The sequence below is a fragment of the Nerophis lumbriciformis genome, linkage group LG23 (assembly GCF_033978685.3).
Source record: "Nerophis lumbriciformis linkage group LG23, RoL_Nlum_v2.1, whole genome shotgun sequence".
Lineage (NCBI taxonomy): Eukaryota > Metazoa > Chordata > Actinopteri > Syngnathiformes > Syngnathidae > Nerophis > Nerophis lumbriciformis.
The window spans coordinates 40,058,480-40,078,376 of record NC_084570.2 but is presented as its reverse complement, the minus strand read 5'-3'; the positions used below and the strand labels follow the sequence as shown (position 1 = coordinate 40,078,376).

At 43.6% G+C, this 19,897-nt stretch overlaps 1 protein-coding gene across 2 annotated transcripts in view; it reads right to left on the bottom strand.

Moving 5' to 3' along the window:
* The window catches only part of LOC133622687 (voltage-dependent L-type calcium channel subunit alpha-1D-like), a 195,977-nt gene that overhangs the window by 138,463 nt on the left and 37,617 nt on the right, over positions 1-19,897 (bottom strand). For both annotated transcript variants that reach the window (XM_072915911.1, XM_072915910.1), the window contains exons 9-14: positions 15,158-15,318; positions 8,460-8,685; positions 8,121-8,328; positions 1,986-2,106; positions 1,800-1,908; positions 1,223-1,268 (exon numbers count right to left, since the gene is read on the bottom strand). In XM_072915911.1, the coding sequence (XP_072772012.1) occupies positions 1,223-1,268; positions 1,800-1,908; positions 1,986-2,106; positions 8,121-8,328; positions 8,460-8,685; positions 15,158-15,318 (871 nt within the window). The remainder of the gene's footprint in view (positions 1-1,222; positions 1,269-1,799; positions 1,909-1,985; positions 2,107-8,120; positions 8,329-8,459; positions 8,686-15,157; positions 15,319-19,897) is intronic.

Below are 19,897 nucleotides of genomic sequence, written 5' to 3'. Positions count from 1 at the left end.
TTGGGACAGAGTTGTTAGAACGCTGGTTTTCAATATATTATTAAAGTTTGACTGAACTATCTGACTGTTTTTTTGACATTCACTTTAGCGCAGCGTTTTTTTGACATTCACTTTAGCGCAGCGTAGGCGCGGCTTATAGTCCGGGGCGGCTTATTGGTGGACAAAATTATGAAATATGTAATTCATAGAAGGTGCGGCTAATAATCCGGTGCGCCTTATAGTGCGGAAAATACGGTACTATGAATTTGTGTTGCGCTCATACCATCGTTGGTAAAAAACAAGGACTAAATCACGTATACTGATGTTGTAAATAACTGAACGTTGTGTGAATTGATGTATATGTGAATGGCCATTTGAATTTACATGTTTAATGTTGTTTGTTATTTTTCCTATTATTCTTTAATATAATTTGGTACCACTTAAACATAAATCCTGTGTTCAGTCTTTATTACTCTCCATTCCTAGAGCTGAATTTAGTTTCTTCTGATCTAGCCCAGACATATCATTCACTGTTTTATTTAGTACTTGTACAGTGCTTTATTGAAGTAACATACAGGTTACATTTGGTTTCATAGTTTGTTCTCCGCCATTGTGCGCGCTTTTTGTTTACTTCCTTGTTTTGTATTTATAGTCTTTAAATAAAAAATGTTCCTTCATTCCTGTCTCATCCGAGCCAACTTTCCATTGCATCCCAGAAAAACTAAACCCCAGGACCAAGTCATGACAGTTATGAAGATGATGAAAAAAAGACTACATAGTGTGATGAAGATGATAAAAAAAGACTCAATTGTTTGATGAAGACTATAGAAAAGACCAATTTGTGTGATGCAGATGATGAAAAAAAATACAAAATCATTTGATGAAGATGATAAAAAAGACAAAATCGTGTGATGAAGATAATAAAATAAGACTAAATCGTGTGATGAAAATGATAAAAAAAGACTAAATCGTGTGATGAAGATGATAAAAAAGACCAAATCGTGTGATGAAGATGATGAAAAAAGACTAAATCATGTAATGAAGATGATGAAAAAGACTAAATCATGTGATGAAGATGATGAAAAAGACTAAATCATGTGATGAAGATGATGAAAAAAGATTAAATCATGTGATGACGATGAAAAAAAGATTAAATCATGTGATGACGATGATAAAAAAGACTAAATCATGTCATGAAGATAATTAAAAAGACTAAGTCAGGTGATACAAGTGCTGTGTGTACCTTCATGTCTTGTGTTGCTTCCACTGTGTGCAGCATGATGAACTCCCTGCAATATGACCATGTTATTACTTCATATATGAAATATGATCATGTTATTACTTGATATATGAAATATTACAGTATTATCATGTTATTACTTGATATATGAAATATTACAGTATTATCATGTTATTACTTGATATATGAAATATTACAGTATTATCATGTTATTACTTCATATATGAAATATTACAGTACTATCATGTTATTACTTCATATATGAAATATTACAATACAATCATATTACTTCATATATTAAATATTACATTATTATCATGTTATTACTTCATATATGAAATATTACAGTATTATCATGTTATTACTTCATATATGAAATATTACAGTATTACCATGTTATTACTTCATATATGAAATATTACAGTATTATCATGTTATTACTTCATATATGAAATATTACAATATTATCATGTTATTACTTGCTATATGATCATGTTATTACTTGATATATGATATGTTATTACTAGATATATGCAACATGATCAGTGATTAGTAATAGTAATGGTGATCATGCTCCTACTGCTTCCTCCTCTTCCTGGCCTCCTCCTCCTCCTCCTGGGCCGTGTTGAGGCTCTGGGCGTCGGCCAGGTTGTCCACGGCGATGGCCAAGAAGACGTTGAGCAGGATGTCTGGTCACGTGACTTGAGGACCAATATTCCCTGATCAATATCTCAGTATCAATACTCCCAGGTTGGTGTCAGGATACAGTTGCCGCAGACGAAGAGGATGATGAAGTAAATGCAGACCACCATTCCCGAGGAGGCGGGACCACCGTAGGCCATGATGCCGTCGTACATGACCATGTTCCAGTCCTCTCCCGTCAGGATCTGACCAAGGAAAACATTCTAAGTGCTAGCTTTCTAGTTGGGTCTCCTTGGCCCTGCTCAAACACATTCTGTCGTCTGACAAAACACTTTTTTTTTCATTGCGTCACTTTCAGCTAGCTAGCTACTAAGATAGCTACTAAGCTAGCCCCGATACAAAGACAGCCAGAAGTGGGCTCAGTGAAGGTAAAAACCTGAGTACGGCTTTGTGTTCTTCTCATGGATAGGTTGGCCCTACTAGAGAACCGTGTCCGCCAGTTAGAGCAGAGTAACTTGCTAACTATAGCATTAGCATTAGCCATATTCAGCTAACTAGCCCAGTTTGCAGAATGAGATATTTTTAAGTGCTCTTTCTTAATCCAGTTATGTTTAAAGCAGTTAGTATTAGATCATGACCTCCTTGCTTTTATCTTATTTCCGCTAGTAAACACTTTGTTTTGTCTGAAGGGCTCCTGTTTGTCAGCTGTTTTGGCAAGTTCCTTATCTCTTTTGAAGTAGCAGCTGCATTTGGTTTGGGGCTGGAGGGGCTGTTTCCGCTCTACATAAACTGACTCTTTGTTTGAGTTTAGACCTCGCTTGCTGATGCTATTGTTGCGTTGTGAAGGCTGGTCTCCTAAAGCTTTAGTAAAACTTGGCCAAATACTACTCTGTCTCGGTGGTCCTTTTTACTCAACATATATGTCATCCAAAAGAACTTGGGAGTGACCAGTGTGTGTTCGATTCCCTGAGAGGAAGACTGGTCGCGCGCACAACAAGCCCTAAGCGGCCAACAAGCCACGGTGAACCGAACAAGACCCATAATAAATGTAGCCCTTTAGCTAGTCCTACACCACACCTTAGTCATAGGGGACTCCATCCCCCGGAACATACAGTTTAGCAAACCAGTCATAATTTATGTATTCCCGGGACCAGAACACCTGACATTGAAGCTAGTCTTAGGGAGCTAACTCGCAACAGGCCTAGTAAACACATACGACAGGCTAATCGCACCACTAGCTACACAAATATAGTTGTACACGTCGGCTCCAATGACACTAGGATGAGACAGTCAGAGACTTGAGCTAGGACTTGTAATCTGGCTAGAAAGATGTCCAGGCATGGAGTACTTGTCTCTGGCTCCCTGCCTGCGAGAGGCAATGATGAGAGATATAGCAGATTAGTCTCGCTTAACAAGTGGTTGGCTATTTTTTGTAGACAACAGGGATTAACATTTATTGATAATTGGTCCTCTTTCTTGGGCAAACCGGGCCTGCTAATGAGGGACGGCCTTCACCCTAACCAGGAAGGAGCAATCACTCTGCCAAGGAACATAGATTATTGTTTGAGTCACACTTGACTGACTACACTAGAGCAAGCCCGGTCACAGGCAATTAGACTTAGACTTAGACTTCCTTTTTATTGTCATTCAAATTTGAACTTTACAGTACAGATAAGAACGAAATTTCGTTGCATTAGCTCATGGTAGTGCAGGATTAAAAAGCAATAAGTTGCAGATATAAATAAATAGATTACTGTACAGATAAATATATTGCACTTTTGCATATGCATCCAGGTTTATGGATGTATATTATATTGTCTTTATATTCCAGAGAGTTGATCCATTTTGGGGGGGATTTGAGGGGATAATTATGATGCGTTCAAGAGTCTTACGGCCTGAGGGAAGAAGCTGTTACAGAACCTAGATGTTCTGCTACGGAGGCTGCGGAACCTCTTTCTAGAGTCCAGCAGTGAAAATAGTCCTTGGTGGGGGTGGGAGGAGTCTCTGCAGATTTTCTGAGCCCTGGTCAGGCAGCGGCTTTTTGCGATCTCCTGGATAGGAGGAAGAGGAGTCCTTATGATCTTTTCTGCAGTCCTCACCACACTCTGGAGAGACTTCCAGTCTGAGGCACTGCAGGCTCCAGTCCAGACAGAGATGCTGTTGGTCAGCAGGCTCTCTATAGTGCCTCTGTAGAATGTGGTGAGAATGGGGGGCGGGAGCTGTGCTCTTTTCATCCGACGCAAAAAGTGCATGCGCTGCTGAGCTCTTTTTATAAGAGCTCTGGGTGTGTAGGGACCAGGTCATATTGTCAGTTATCTGCACCCCCAGGAACTTGGTGCTGCTTACCATCTCCACCGCTGTGCCGTTGATGAAGAGTGGACTGGTGCTTCCTGAAGTCAACGATGATCTCCTTGGTCTTGTCGACGTTCAGGACCAGGTTGTTGGTTCTGCACCAGTCAACCAGATGTTTCACCTACTCCCTGTAGTCCATGTCGTTGTTGTCACGGATGAGGCCCACTACTGTTGTGTCGTCCGCATACTTCACAATGTGGTTAGTAGTGGACCTGGCGCAGCAGTCATGGGTCATCAATGTGAACAGCAGCGGACTCAGGACGCAGCCCTGGGGGGAGCCGGTGCTCAGGGAGATGGCACTTGAGGTGTTGTTGCCCACTCTCACAGACTGAGGTCTGTCTGTAAGGAAGTCAAGCAGCCAGTTGCATAGGGGGGTACTGAATCCAAGGGGGGGCCAGTTTGCTCACCAAGTGCTGCGGGATGATGGTGTTGAATGTCGAGCTGAAGTCCAGAAACAACATCCGCACGTGTGTATCCTTTCCTTCCAAATGTTCTAAGGTCAGGTGGAGTGCAGATGAGATGGCGTCTTCTGTGGAGCGGTTAGGGCGATAAGTGAACTGGTATGGGTCGAATGTGGGGGGAGGTCCGGAGACAATGTATTCCTTTACCAGCCTCTTGAAGCACTTCATTATGATGGGGGTTAGTGCTACGGGGCGATAATCATTGAGGGAGGAGATTGTGGGTTTTTTAGGCACTGGAATGATTGTGGCCGTCTTAAAACATGATGGTACCACAGCCTGTGTCATCGAGATGTTGAAGATGTCTGTGAGAACCCCAGCCAGCTGGTCTGCACATCCCTTAAGCACCTTGCACGGGATGTCATCAGGTCCCGCTGCTTTCCGGGGGTTCACTCTCTTCAGGGTTTTCCGGACATCCGCTGTGTCCAGGTTGATCGGCTGCTCATCAGGGCGAGGGATGGATTTCCTCGCCGGAGTGGTGTTAAGTGCCTCAAACCTCGCAAAGTAGTTGTTTAGGTCATTTAGGAAGCTGATGCTGTTGTCACAGGGACGGAGGGCAGCTTTATAGTCCGTGATGACCTGTATGTCGTGCCACATTTGTCTAGTGTTCGTGGGGTTCTTGAAGAAGTCCTGCACTTTCTGACTGTGAGCACGCTTTGCAACCCTAATGGCACGGTTCAGGTTAGCTCTGGCTGTTTGTAGTGCTACCATGTCGCCAGACTTAAAAGCCTTGTTCAGAGCCTTCAGCATTGCACATACCTCACTGTTCATCCAGGGTTTCTCGTTGGCCTGTGTGGGGATGCTCTTGATCACACTAACATCCTACATGCACTTCTGAATGTATGCAGACACAGACTCTGCATACTCCTCCACACATGTGTTATAATTATCGGTGGTGACTGCCTTGAACATGTCCCAGTCTGTGCTTTCAGTTCAATTACAGTGTCTGTTAGTCCGGGTGAGGAGTCAGTTAAGATAGAAGTAGCTAGCGCCAGGCTGGAAAATCCCTGCACACATAGCATTTCTCCTAGAATAATACACAACTCACATCATGTTTTTTCTGCAGTGACTGTGCCAGAGGTGAACATGCATTCTACTGAGGTGGCAAATTATGACGCAGCACCATGCAAACAATCTGAAGATCTCCATCATAGATATAGTCAGAATGATTTAAGGCACATTACACAAAATAAACGTAACGTTATTAATATCACTACTACATCTTAAAACTCATTTGGATACTCTAGCCTTTAAATAGATCCCTTTTTTAGACCAGTTGATCTGCTGCTTCTCTTTTCTGGCCTGTCCCCTTCTCCCACATGAAGAGGTTGGCAGGTGGCTATGGATAATCCCTGGAGACGTACCAGTCTGGAGGAAGTGCTAGCTGTTCTACTAAGTCATGACCCGGTGTGGACCACTCCCCCATGACATGGAAGAAGATCTCCCAGGACCCTCTGCTGGTTTATAGATGGACTGGACTCTCAAGTGATCATGAATAAATGAATAACTGTCCATACTCCACATCCATTTAAACCGGTCACCAAGGAGGGGTCCCCACACATGTGTTCCCTTCCCAAGGTTTCTTCTTTTTCCCAAGTTAAGTTTTTGGAGTTTTTCCTTGCCCCGATGTGGGTTCTAATCATGGGATGTGGTTGTGGCTTGTGAAGCTCTTTGAGGAACTCCTGATTAAGGACTATATAAATAAACTTTGACTGATTGATGAACATAAAACAATCACTCACTGTACAATGTCTGCTCTCACTGGGATAAAGATTGATGATGTATTTGTATCAAAAGTTATTCAGAATCCTCATGTTGGATGAAAGAAAATGTTACTGCGTCTGTTCGTGTCTTTCTGGCCATCTCGGGGTCTAAATTGAGTCAAAGTGGACCAATTTGTCAGATTATAGCCATCTCTGGGTCTAAATTGAACGTCAAAATTTACAAATTTGTCAGATTATGGCCATCTCCGGGTCTAAATTGGAATTCAAAATTCACCAAATTGTCAGATTACGTCCATCTCCGGGTCTAAATTGGATGTCAAAATTGACCAATTTGTCAGATTATGTCCATCTCCGGGTCTAAATTGGATGTCACAATTCACCAATTTGTCAGATTATGTCCACCTCCGGGTCTCAATTGGATGTCAAAATTCACCAATTTGTCAGATTTTGTCCATCTCCGGGTCCAAATTGGATGTCAAAATTCACCAATTTGTCAGATTATGTCCATCTCCGAGTCTAAATTGGATGTCAAAATTGACCAATTTGTCAGATTATGTCCATCTCCGGGTCTAAATTGGATGTCAAAATTCACCAATTTGTCATTTTATGTCCATCTCCGGGTCTAAATTGGATGTCAAAGTTGACCAATTTGTCATATTATGTCCATCTTCGGGTCTAAATTGGATGTCAAAATTCACCAATTTGTCAGATTATGTCCATCTCCGGGTCCAAATTGTATGTCAAAAATTGATCAATTTGTGGGTTTATGTGTCTCTGGGTCTAAATTGGATGTCAAAACTGCCTAATTTGTCAGTTTATGTCCATCTCAGGGTCTAAATTGGATGTCAAAGTTGACCAATTTGTCAGATTATGTCCATCTCAAGGTCTAAATTGGATGTCAAAATTGACCAATTTGTCAGATTATGTCCATCTCAAGGTCTAAATTGGATGTCAAATTTGACCAATTTGTAGATTTATGTCCATCTCAAGGTCTAAATTGGATGTCAAAATTCACCAATTCGTCAGATTATGTCCATTTCCAGGTCTAAATTGGATGTCAAAATTTGCCAATTTGTCAGATTATGTCCATCTCAGGGTCTAAATTGGATGTCAAAATTGACCAATTTGTCAGATTATGTCCATCTCAAGGTCTAAATTGGATGTCAAATTTGACCAATTTGTAGATTTATGTCCATCTCAAGGTCTAAATTGGATGTCAAAATTTACCAATTTGTGGATTTATGTCCATCTCCGGGTCTAAATTGGATGTCAAAGTTGATCAACTTGTGGGTTTATGTCCATCTCAAGGTCTAAATTGGATGTCAAAATTGACCAATTTGTGGATTTATGTCCATCTCCGGGTCTAAATTAGATGTCAAAATTGACCAATTTGTCAGTTAATGTCCATCTCCGGGTCTAAATTGGATGTCAAAATTTACCAATTTGTCAGATTATGTCCATCTCCGGGTCTAAATTGGATGTCAAAGTTGACCAATTTGTGGGTTTATGTCCACAACCTTCTACTATCCAGGTGAGAGTATAATCCAGAATTAACTTTCACCATCTCAGAGGTGATGCAGCAGCTCAATATGTCAATATAGCAGTATAAAATAGCTAGCTCTCTAAAAGTAGTTCCTCTGTGTTAACGATAGTGCAGTTCCTTTGGAGGTGATCTTGGTCTTGCTAGCGCACATACTGGAGTAGATATAGAAGTAGTTGACAGACCTGGAAGACGGTGAGGAGAGCCTGGGGGAAGTTGTCAAAGGTGCTGCGTTTGGTGACGGTCTGGTCAAAGTTGAATTTTCCACCAAAGAGCTGCATGCCCAGCAGGGAGAAGATGATGATGAAGAGGAAGAGGAGCAGCAGCAAGGAGGCAATGGACTTCATAGAGTTGAGCAACGAGGCCACCAGGTTGCTCAGAGACGCCCAGTGGCTAAAGACAAACAAGTCTGGAGTCAGACACAGATCTGCTTAGCAACAAGTCAGCACATGAGGGCCACAGGAACCTGATCACAACTTTGGATTCCAATGTCAACTTGTGCCCAGCATGACAAGTCATCTCACCGCGTGACCTTGAAGATCCTCAGGAGGCGGACGCAGCGGAAGACGGAGATGCCGAGCGGAGACATGATGGCCAGCTCCACCAGGATGGTCTCCACCAGCCCGCCGCACACCACGAAGCAGTCGAAGCGGTTGAACAGAGACACCAAGTAGGCCTGCAGCCCCAAACTGTACATCTTCACCAGCATCTCCAGCGTGAACATGGCCAGCAGGACTTTGTTGGCGCCGTCTGGGCGACAACAACAAGCTTGACTTGGAGGTCAAATGAGCAGACACAAACATTCTTCTTCTTCTTTTGTTCAACCCCATTTGCAAGATTATTTATTTATTTATTTATTTATTTATTTATTTTCGATAGATAGATAGATAGATAGATAGATAGAGTATATACATCCATCCATCCATTTTTCTACCGCTTGTCTTTTACGGGGTGGCGGGGGGTGGCGGGGGGTGTACCAGCGTAAACTGTAGTTGCAGCATATATATATATATATATATATATATATATATATACATATATACAAAAGTACAAAAGCAGTGAAGTTGTCACGTTGTGTAAATGGTAAATAAAAAGAGAATACAATGATTTGCAAATCCTTTTCAACTTATATTCAATTGAATAGACTGCAAAGACAAGATATTTCATGTTCACACTGAGAAACTTTGTTATTTTTTTGCAAATATTAGCTCATTTGGAATTTGATGCCTGCAACATGTTTCAAAAAAGCTGGCACAAGTGGCAAAGAGTGAGAAAGTTGAGGAATGCTCATCAAAGACTTATTTGGAACATCCCACAGGTGAACAGGCTAATTGGGAACAGGTGGGTGCCATGATTGAGTATAAAAGCAGCTTCCATGAAATGCTCACTCATTCACAAAGAAGGATGGGGCGAGGGTCACCACTTTGTCAACAAATGCCTGAGCAAATTGTTTAAGAACAACATTTCTCAACCAGCTATTGCAAGGAATTTAGGGATTTCACCATCTAAGCTCCGTAATATCATCAAAAGGTTCAGAGAATCTGGAGAAATCACTGCACGTAAACCATGAAATTACGCACCTTGGATCCCTCAGGCTGTACTGCATCAAAAAGCCACATCAGTGTGTAAAGGACATTACCACATGGGCTCAGGAACACTTCAGAAAACCACTGCCAGTAACTACAGTTGGTCGCTACATCTGTAAATCCAAGTTAAAACTCTACTATGCAAAGTCAAAGACATTTATCAACAACACCCAGAAACTCTTCGCTGGGCCCGAGTTCATCTAAGATGGACTGATGCAAAGTGGAAAAGTCTTCTGTGGTCTGACGAGTCCACATTTCAAAATGTTTTTGGAAACTGTGGATCAAAGAGGAAACGAACCATCCGGACTGTTCTAGGGTCAAAGTGTAAAAGGCAGCATGTGTGATGGTATGGGGGCTTATTAGTGCCCAAGACATGGGTAACTTACACATCTGTGAAGGCACCATTAATGCTGAAAGCGTATGTATGTACGGTATATACAGTATGTATGAATAACTGTGTGTATGTGAGTATATATATGTCTATTTGTATGTACAATATATTTTACTCCCAGTGTGTGTGGGAGCCAGAGTACGGCCCCATCCACCCAGAAAGCCCAACCCAAAACAGCAGGTGTGGCGCCCAGGGAACCAGGGACCACCGGCCCCACGCAGCCAGGCTGGCCAGCGACAGGTACCCCAGAACCCTGCCCACCGTGCCGCCCGGAAGAGCCAGCAGCAGGCCGTAGAATGACGCGGCCGGCAGAGGACAAGTCACTGGAGAAGCAGGGGACAGCCAGCCCCCAAGCCAGCGAGAGACCACACCCCCCACGGGCAGAAAGGCTGGACGACCCACCCGAGGGGCCCAGAGACTCCCCCAAACCGGACGGGAAGACCGCCCCCACCTCACCAGCAACCGGGCCACCAACAGCCCAACCCCCACCCCCGGAGAGCACGACGCAGCCCGCCTCAGGCCACCCCAGTAAAGTCGGCTGCCGCAGGACCACCCAGCACGGGGCCACGGGAACCACCCACCCGACCCGCAGGGACCCCAAAGATGAAGATGGAACAACCAGCAACAGCCCTGTCGAATCCTCCCCCTGAGGGAGGGGAGCATTTAAAAAATATAATAATAATGATAAAATATTTAAAAATATAAAAAATAAATAATAATAATAATAATAGTGACAAAAAATTTGAAATACAAATAAAAATAATAATAATAATAATAATAATAATGCGATTTCTCATAGTCATTCACATCGACGTCCCTTATGTGGGCTCTGTACCGAGGATGTCGTTGTGGCTTGTACAGCCCTTTGAGACTTTTGTGATTTAGGGCTATATAAATAAACATTGATTGATTGATTGACTGATATACATGTATATATATATATATATATATATATATATATATATATATATATATATATATATATATATATATATATATGTATGTGTGGGGAAAAAATCACAAGACTATTTCATCTCTACAGGCCTGTTTCATGAGGGGGGGTACCCTCAATCATCAGGAGATTTTAATGGGAGCATTCACATACCATGGTTTATATAGGGCACAGAGTGGGTGGGTACAGGCTGGCGTAGGGGCGTGGTGATTGGCTCATGTGTTACCTAGGAGGTGTTTCCGTCTGTGGCGGCATGCTGTTACAATTTCGCTGCGCTTGTTGAGGGATGACAGGTCTGGACGGTAAATAATAAACAGTTTCTCTTTCAAGCATAGGTTGCATCTTTTATTACCACTATTGTAAGGTGTGCTGGATGCAAGAATTTGCCATGTTATTGAATATTCAACATTATTGTCTTTGAGGTCCCAAATGTGTTTGCTGAGTTCTGTGGTATTCCGCAGGTTTTGGTTCCTGAAAGAAGCCTTGTGATTGTTCCATCTGGTTTTGTTTCTTTCATTGCCTGTGATTGAGTCGTAGTCTGAGGGGAAGACTCAATCACAGGCAACGAAAGAAACATCATCATCCACGCAAAAAACTCCATTCTCATCCACAACAGTACACCATGGCGAAAAAAAGAACAATGCAACATTTGACGTCACTATGGGAAGTTTTGACGGAGCAGAAACGTGTGAACTCGTTGGGAGTTTCCTCCTCTCCCAGCTCGCTAGCCTCAATCTGAACCTTGGTATTTACCGTGATGACGGACTGGCAGTGTGTCGCGCCTCGCCAAGGAGCAGCGAGAATACCAAGAAGCGCATATGCCAAATTTTCAAAGAGAACGGCCTAGGGATCACGATTGAAGCCAACAAGCAAACCGTCAACTTCCTTGACGTCACTTTCAACCTGAGAAATAACAGCTACCAACCATTCACGAAACCCAACACAACACTCCAATACGTGCACCATGACAGCAACCACCCACCCACCACCACGAAAAGAATACCTACCGGAATTAATAAAAGGCTATCGATGCTGTCATCTAGCAAAGCTGAATTTGACCAAGCAACCCCCCCGTACCATAAAGCCCTTGATGAAAGCGGATACAATTTCACCCTCACCTATGAACCCACGCCAGGAAACCAGCCAAAAAAGAACAGAAAACGAAACGACATCATCTGGTACAACCCCCCATACAGCAAAAACGTCTCAACTAACATTGGACACAAATTCCTCAATCTGATTGACAAACACTTTCCCAAAGACAACACCCTAAGAAAAGTATTCAACAAGAACAACATTAAATTGAGCTACAGCTGTATGAACAATATACGACAAATCATCTCAAACCACAACAAAACAATTGCAAATGAGCCGTCGGCCCCCGGACAGAGCGACTCCAAAACCAACAAAGGCTGTAACTGTCGAAAGAAACCTGATTGCCCTCTCAACGGGGGGTGCTTACAAACATCAGTTGTCTACCAATCTAAGGTAATACGCAAGGACATTAACACATCCGACACATATGTAGGATTAACCGAGGGAGAATTCAAAACCAGATGGAACAATCACAAGGCTTCTTTCAGGAACCAAAACCTGCGGAATACCACAGAACTCAGCAAACACATTTGGGACCTCAAAGACAATAATGTTGAATATTCAATAACATGGCAAATTCTTGCATCCAGCACACCTTACAATAGTGGTAATAAAAGACGCAACCTATGCTTGAAAGAGAAACTGTTTATTATTTACCGTCCAGACCTGTCATCCCTCAACAAGCGCAGCGAAATTGTAACAGCATGCCGCCACAGACGGAAACACCTCCTAGGTAACACATGAGCCAATCACCACGCCCCTACGCCAGCCTGTACCCACCCACTCTGTGCCCTATATAAACCATGGTATGTGAATGCTCCCATTAAAATCTCCTGATGATTGAGGGTACCCCCCCTCATGAAACAGGCCTGTAGAGATGAAATAGTCTTGTGATTTTTTTCCCACACATACATATATTGCGCTCTACTACGGTATCGAGCACTATTTTTTGGATAACCTTATTAAGACATATATATATATATATATATATATATATATATATATATATATATACCCCGTTTCCATATGAGTTGGGAAATTGCGTTAGATGTAAATATAAACGGAATACAATGATATGCAAATCATTTTCAACCCATATTCAGTTGAATATGCTACAAAGACAACATATTTGATGTTCAAACTGATAAATATTTTTTATTTTTTTGCAAATAATCATTAACTTTACAATTTGATGCCAGCAACACGTGACAAAGAAGTTGGGAAAGGTGGCAATAAATACTGATAAAGTTGAGGAATGCTCATCAAACACTTATTTGGAACATCCCACAGGTGAACAGGCTAATTGGGAACAGGTGGGTGCCATGATTGGGTATAAAAACAGCTTCCCAAAAAATGCTCAGTCTTTCACAAGAAAGGATGGGGCGAGGTACACCCCTTTGTCCACAACTGCATGAGCAAATAGTCAAACAGTTTAAGAACAACGTTTCTCAAAGTGCAATTGCAAGAAATTTAGGGATTTCAACATCTACGGTCCATAATATCATCAAAAGGTTCAGAGAATCTGGAGAAATCACTCCACGTAAGCGGCATGGCCGGAAACCAACATTGAATGACCGTGACCTTCGATCCCTCAGACGGCACTGTATCAAAAACTGACATCAATCTCTAAAGGATATCACCACATGGGCTCAGGAACACTTCAGAAAACCACTGTCACTAAATACAGTTTGTCGCCACATCTGTAAGTGCAAGTTAAAGCTCTGCTATGCAAAGCGAAAGCCATTTATCAACAACATCCAGAAATGCCGCCGGATTCTCTGGGCCCGAGATCATCTAAGATGGACTGATACAAAGTGGAAAAGTGTTCTGTGGTCTGACGAGTCCACATTTCAAATTGTTTTTGGAAATATTCGACATCGTGTCATCCGGACCAAAGAGGAAGCGAACTATCCAGACTGTTATCGACGCAAAGTTCAAAAGCCAGCATCTTTGATGATATGGGGGTGTATTAGCGCCCAAGGCATGGGTAACTTACACATCTGTGAAGGCACCATTAATGCTGAAAGGTACATACAGGTTTTGGAACAACATATGCTGCCATCTAAGCGCCGTCTTTTTCATGGACGCCCCTGCTTATTTCAGCAAGACAATGCCAAGCCACATTCAGCACGTGTTACAACAGCGTGGCTTCGAAAAAAAAATGTGCGGGTACTTTCCTGGTCCGCCTGCAGTCCAGACCTGTCTCTCATCGACAATGTGTGGCGCATTATGAAGCGTAAAATACGACAGCGGAGACCCCGGACTGTTGAACGACTGAAGCTCTACATAAAACCAGAATGGGAAAGAATTCCACTTTCAAAGCTTCAACAATTAGTTTCCTCAGTTCCCAATCATTTATTGAGTATTGTTAAAAGAAAAAGTGATGTAACACAGTGGTGAACATGCCCTTTCCCAACTACTTTGGCACGTGTTGCAGCCATGAAATTCTAAGTTAATTATTATTTGCAAAAAAAAAAGAAAAGTTTATGAGTTTGAACATCAAATATCTTGTCTTTGTAGTGCATTCAATTGAATATGGGTTGAAAATTATTTGCAAATCATTGTATTCCGTTTATATTTACATCTAACACAATTTCCCAACTCATATGGAAACGGGGTTTGTATATACCCATACATGCACACACATTTACACACACGCACACACATTCAAAAATAAGCACACACACACACACACATACTGTATATACACCAACAAATCCATACACAGGCCGGCGGGACAGCGATCAAGTCCCGGCACCCACTGCCCACTGAGAACCAGCCGATCTCCTCCCCCAAGCCCAACAGGTCTGGCCGCGCACCCCTCCCAACCAAGCCGAGCCCCCCAAACGCAAACCCAATACCCTAAGTGTCTAATATGCAGCTAAGATTGAGGGGTGGACGAACAGGGGACAAAACAGGAGGATTGGAGCACCATCCTCATCCCCCTGCCCTGCCTCCCCGCAGGACAATCCCTCAAAGTTGTATAAGTGTGTGTGTGTGTGTGTGTGTGTGTGCGTGTGTGCGTGTGTGTGTGTGTCTGTGTGTCTGTGTGTGTGTGCGTGTGCTATAAGTAGGAGGAGCAGAGGATCAATAAAGAGGTCAATTTGGTCTGGTTTCAAACAATTGGTGTGTAAAAAAAAAAGTGTATTAAAATGTGTAGGGAAGCCTATTTTGGAAGGATCTAAAGAGGTGGAGCACCTTGAAGGCGAGTGAGCCATTGGGCTTGCTGGTGGTGCTCGGAGGCGATGGTGAGCGTGTTGAGGAAGACCAAGACGATGACCATCCAGTAGAAGATCACAGACTTCACCGCCACTCGACACTTCCTGCGCCACAGGCGGTTCCAACGGCGCCCCTGGCGACTGGAGCGTTAGCACGTTAGCATCCCAAACACACAGACAGCCAGGAGTGGAAGACCATGTGGTGATATCACAAGACGATACAGGAAGACCACACTAACCTGCATTCTGACTTAGTGATTTTTGGACTGAGTAGGATAAAAAAAAATACATTATATTCCTCCTTTCAAAGAAGGACACTTTAGAGTAGTCAATGTGCAGCCCCATACTACCACTGATAGCAAACATTTGGCAACACGAGTGCTGCTGACGCTGGAGAGCTGCGGTTCAATTGGAGAAAAAAGTATGACCTGATTATTCCGTTTTGATGTCCGATATCGTTCAAATATCTTCAAAAAACATGTATCTGATGACATGGGCTTGCATGTAAAATGTGTGATATCATGTGCAATACAAGCAATCTTGCAATGTTTTTTACTTGTGTGGGATATCATGTGCGATACATGCAGTCCTGAAGAGTGTTTACTTCTGTGTTATATCATGTGCGATACAAGCAGTCTTGCAATGTTTTTCGTGTGTGTGATATCATGTGTGATACAAGCAGTACTGCAGCGTGTTTACTTGTGTGTGATATCATGTGCGATACAAGCAGAGTGTTTACTTGAGTGTGATATAATGTGCAATACAAGCAGTCCTGCAGAATGTTTACTTGTGTGCGATATCATGTGTGATACAAACAGTCCTGCAGAGTGTTTACTTGTGTGTGATATCATGTGCAATACTAGCAGTCCTGCAGAGTGTGTACTTGTGTGTGATATCATTTGCGATACAGGCAGTCCCACAGAGTGTTTGATTGTGTGTGTGATATCTTGTGCACTACAAGCGGTCCTGCAGTGCGTTTACTTGTGTGTGATATCATGTGCGATACAAACAGTCCTGCAGTGTGTTTAGTTGTGTGTGATGTTATGTGCGATACAAGCAGTCCTGCAAAGTGTATACCTGTTTGTGATATCATGTGCGATACAAGCAGTCCTACACAAAGTTTGACTGTGTGTGTGATATCATGTGCACTACAAGCGGTCCTGCAGTGCGTTTACTTGCGTGTGATATCATGTGCGATACAAACAGTCCTGCAATGTGATTACTTGTGTGTGGTGTAATGTGCGATACAAGCAGTACTGCAAAGTGTATACTGGTTTGTGATATCATCTGCGATACAAGCAGTCCTACAGAGTGTTTGATTGTGTGTGTGATATCAGGTGCAATGCAAACAGTCCGGCAGTGCGTTTACTTGTGTGTGATATCATGCGCACTACAAGCAGTCCTGCAGTGCGTTTACTTAAGTGATATTATGTGCAAGCGATACAAGCAGAGTGTTTACTTGTGTGTGATATCATTTTTGATACAAGCAGTCCTAGAGAGTGTTTACTTGTGTGTGATATCTTGTGCAATACAAGCAGTCCTGCAGAGTGTTTGATAGTGTCTGTTATATCATGTGCGATACAAGCAGTCCTGCACAATTTTTACTTGTGTGTGATATCATGTGGGATAAAAGCAGTCCTGCAGTGGGTTTACTTGTGTGTGATATCATGTGCGATACAAGCAGAGTGTTTACTTGTGTGTGATATCATTTGCGATACAAGCAGAGTGTTTACTTGTAAGTGATATCATGTGTGATACAAGCAGAGTGTTTACTTGTAAGTGATATCATGTGTGATACTAGCAGTCATGGAGAGTGTTTACTTGTGTGTGATATCATGTGCGATAAAAGCAGTCCTACAGAGTGTTTGATAGTGTGTGTGACATCATGTGCGATACAAGCAGTCCTGCAGTGTGTCTACGTGTGTGACATCATGTGCGATACAAGCAGTCCTGCAGTGTGTTTACGTGTGTGTGATATCATGTGCGATGCAAGCAGAGTGTCTACTTGTGTGTGATATTATGTGCAATACAAACAGAGTGTTTACTTGTATGTGATATCACGTGCAATACAAGCAGAGTGTTTACTTGTGTGTGATATCATGTGCGATACATGCAGAGTGTTAACACAAAGATGACATCTTAATGTCCTCCAATAAAGACACAATTTCTTCTATTTTACTAAAGTCATTAACAAAAGGTAAACATGCTAGGCTATAGTCTACTAGGAGCTAGCAGCTACACAACAGCTGAGCACACAATAGCACACAAGCTAGACATACATTTTGGTAATTGAACACTGTAAAGGTGACATTTGTCAATATAAGCAAGTATCAAATAATTATAGTTGTATATTACTTCCACATACAGAAGCAGTGTTAGAAAATATCCAGTACCAAACGTGTCCGCATTGTTCAACCATTCCACTTCAACAAAAAAAGCGAAGCAGACGTGGGTGCAGTTCCTGGTGCAGTTCCTGGTGCTAGCCGTGGTGCAGCCACTGGTGCTAGCCGTGGTGCTGCGACAGCTGCTAGCCGTGGTGCTGCGACAGCTGCTAGCCGTGGTGCAGCGACAGGTGCTAGCCGCGGTGCTGCTACTGGTGCTTGGCGTGGATCTGGAACAGGACCTGGTGCTCGCCTCAGTGCAGGAACAAGAACTGGTGTCTGCTGAGAAGCAGGAACAGGAACTGGTGCTAGCCAAAGAGCAGGAACAGGAACTGATGCTAAACGAGGAGCAGGAACAGGAATTGGTGCTAGCCGAGGAGCAGGAACAGGAACTGGTGCTAGCCGAGGAGCAGGAACAGGAACTGGTGCTAGCCGAGGAGCAGGAACAGGAACTGGTGCTAGCCGAGAAGCAGGAAGTTCGGGTGCTGAAGAGGATGGCGTCTGCAGGCCCACCGGAGATGATGGTGGCGTCTGCAGGCCCACCGGGGATGATGGTGGCGTCTGCAGGCCCACCGGGGATGATGGTGGCGTCTGCAAGCCCACCGGGACTGAGGTTAGCCATGAGCTTGGCGGAAGTGGCCTAGCTGGGGGTTGCGGCTTGGCATGCCGATGGACTGGTGGTGGTGGACGGGCTGGAGGTTGCGGCTTGGCTGGCCGAAAGACTGGTGGTGGAGGCCGGGTTGGAGGCCGTGGCTTGGCATGGCGAAGAACTGGTGGTGGCGACCGGGCTGGAGGTTGCTGCCTGGCTGGGCGCAGCTGAGCCACCCCACCAGCACAGCTCCCTATCCCCCCCCTCAAGGAGCGGATACCAGACGCGCTCCCTGCGGTCTGGAATCGTTTTTCGGGGTGGGTGGAGGGAAGTCAGGAGGGGGGCAGAATCCTCCCCTCTAAATTGTCCAAAGTGTCTTTTTGTATTCCCCACCTGAGTTTGCGTGGGTGGACAAAAACAAAATGTCTGTGACTTGGTTTGAATCTTGGAGGGCGAAACAGAATTTAGAAAAAAAAAATCCTGGCCCAGGACGTCATCAGCAGGCAGCGGCGTGATGTCATCAGCGCGGGTCTCCAGCTGACTGACAGCCCAATCCATGAACTGCTTGGTGAAATGACTGAGGGGATTACCATACAACGGTGGCGAGGAAGACTGGGCTGCATGTGGCGTGCTGTGTTCCGGAGGAGGAGTTTGGGGGAACGACGCGTCCGGACGGCGAGGCGAAGCCTTTCTGGCTGGCTTCCATCTTCGCCAGCGCTACTCCATCTCCTCGTGGTCCCTTGCGGAAGAACGGATTGGTGGCTTCATTCTGTCACGTGTGGGTTTACGCTTGCTGCGTGGTTGTTCTTCCAAGATGCAGAATGGACGGCTCCGGACCAAGGCGTGAAGGTAGGAATGATTTATTTATCATAAATCATAAATGGATACAAACAGACAAAAACAAAACAAAAGGGATGCGTGCCGATCGCACGGGAAGCTAAGGAAACTACTTAGCACAGGAACACTAAAAGCTAAGGAATCGCTTAGCACAGGAATCATGAACTCAAAAACCTACGTGACATTAGCGTGAAGCAAACAATAAAGCCACACCGAGTGACCGGAAAAAGCAGGCTTAAATAGCAATCTCTGATTAATGACAGGTGTGATCCAAACAGCAAATGACAGGTGACACTAATGAGTCGCCATGGTGACAAAAACAAACAAGGAAGCGCAGACGGAACTAAAGAAGTCCAAAAATAACAGAACATAACTAAACAAAGCATGATCCGGACCACGGATCATGACAACTACAAGTATTTCTGCTGATATCATCAATAATCTACTAAATACTACAAGTATTCCTGCTGATATCATCAATAATCTACTAAATACTACAAGTGTTCCTGTTGATATCATCAATAATCTACTAAATACTACAAGTATCATCAATAATCGCTCCTGTATGGCTATGGTAAAGGAATTGATGCAGTGCTGCCTTAGTGCTCTTCAGCAAAGAATGCAGCAGAGTGTTAAACCCTGCCCCTCCCCCTCCCTCTGACTTCATGTTAATGAACCGCAGCTCTCCTGTGCCGGCAGCACTCATGTGCCTCACATAAGTCACCAGCTTGTATATTTGGACAATCCAGATGAGAGGATACACGCTGCACATTGACTACTCTAAAGCAAGTGTACTTTGTAGGACTGCTGTACGTCAGGAAGTACTACAAAGTCCTGGAAAGTACTAGAAAGTACTGGGAAGTACTGGGGAGTACTACAAAGTACTGGGAAGTACTGGAAAGTACCAGAAAGT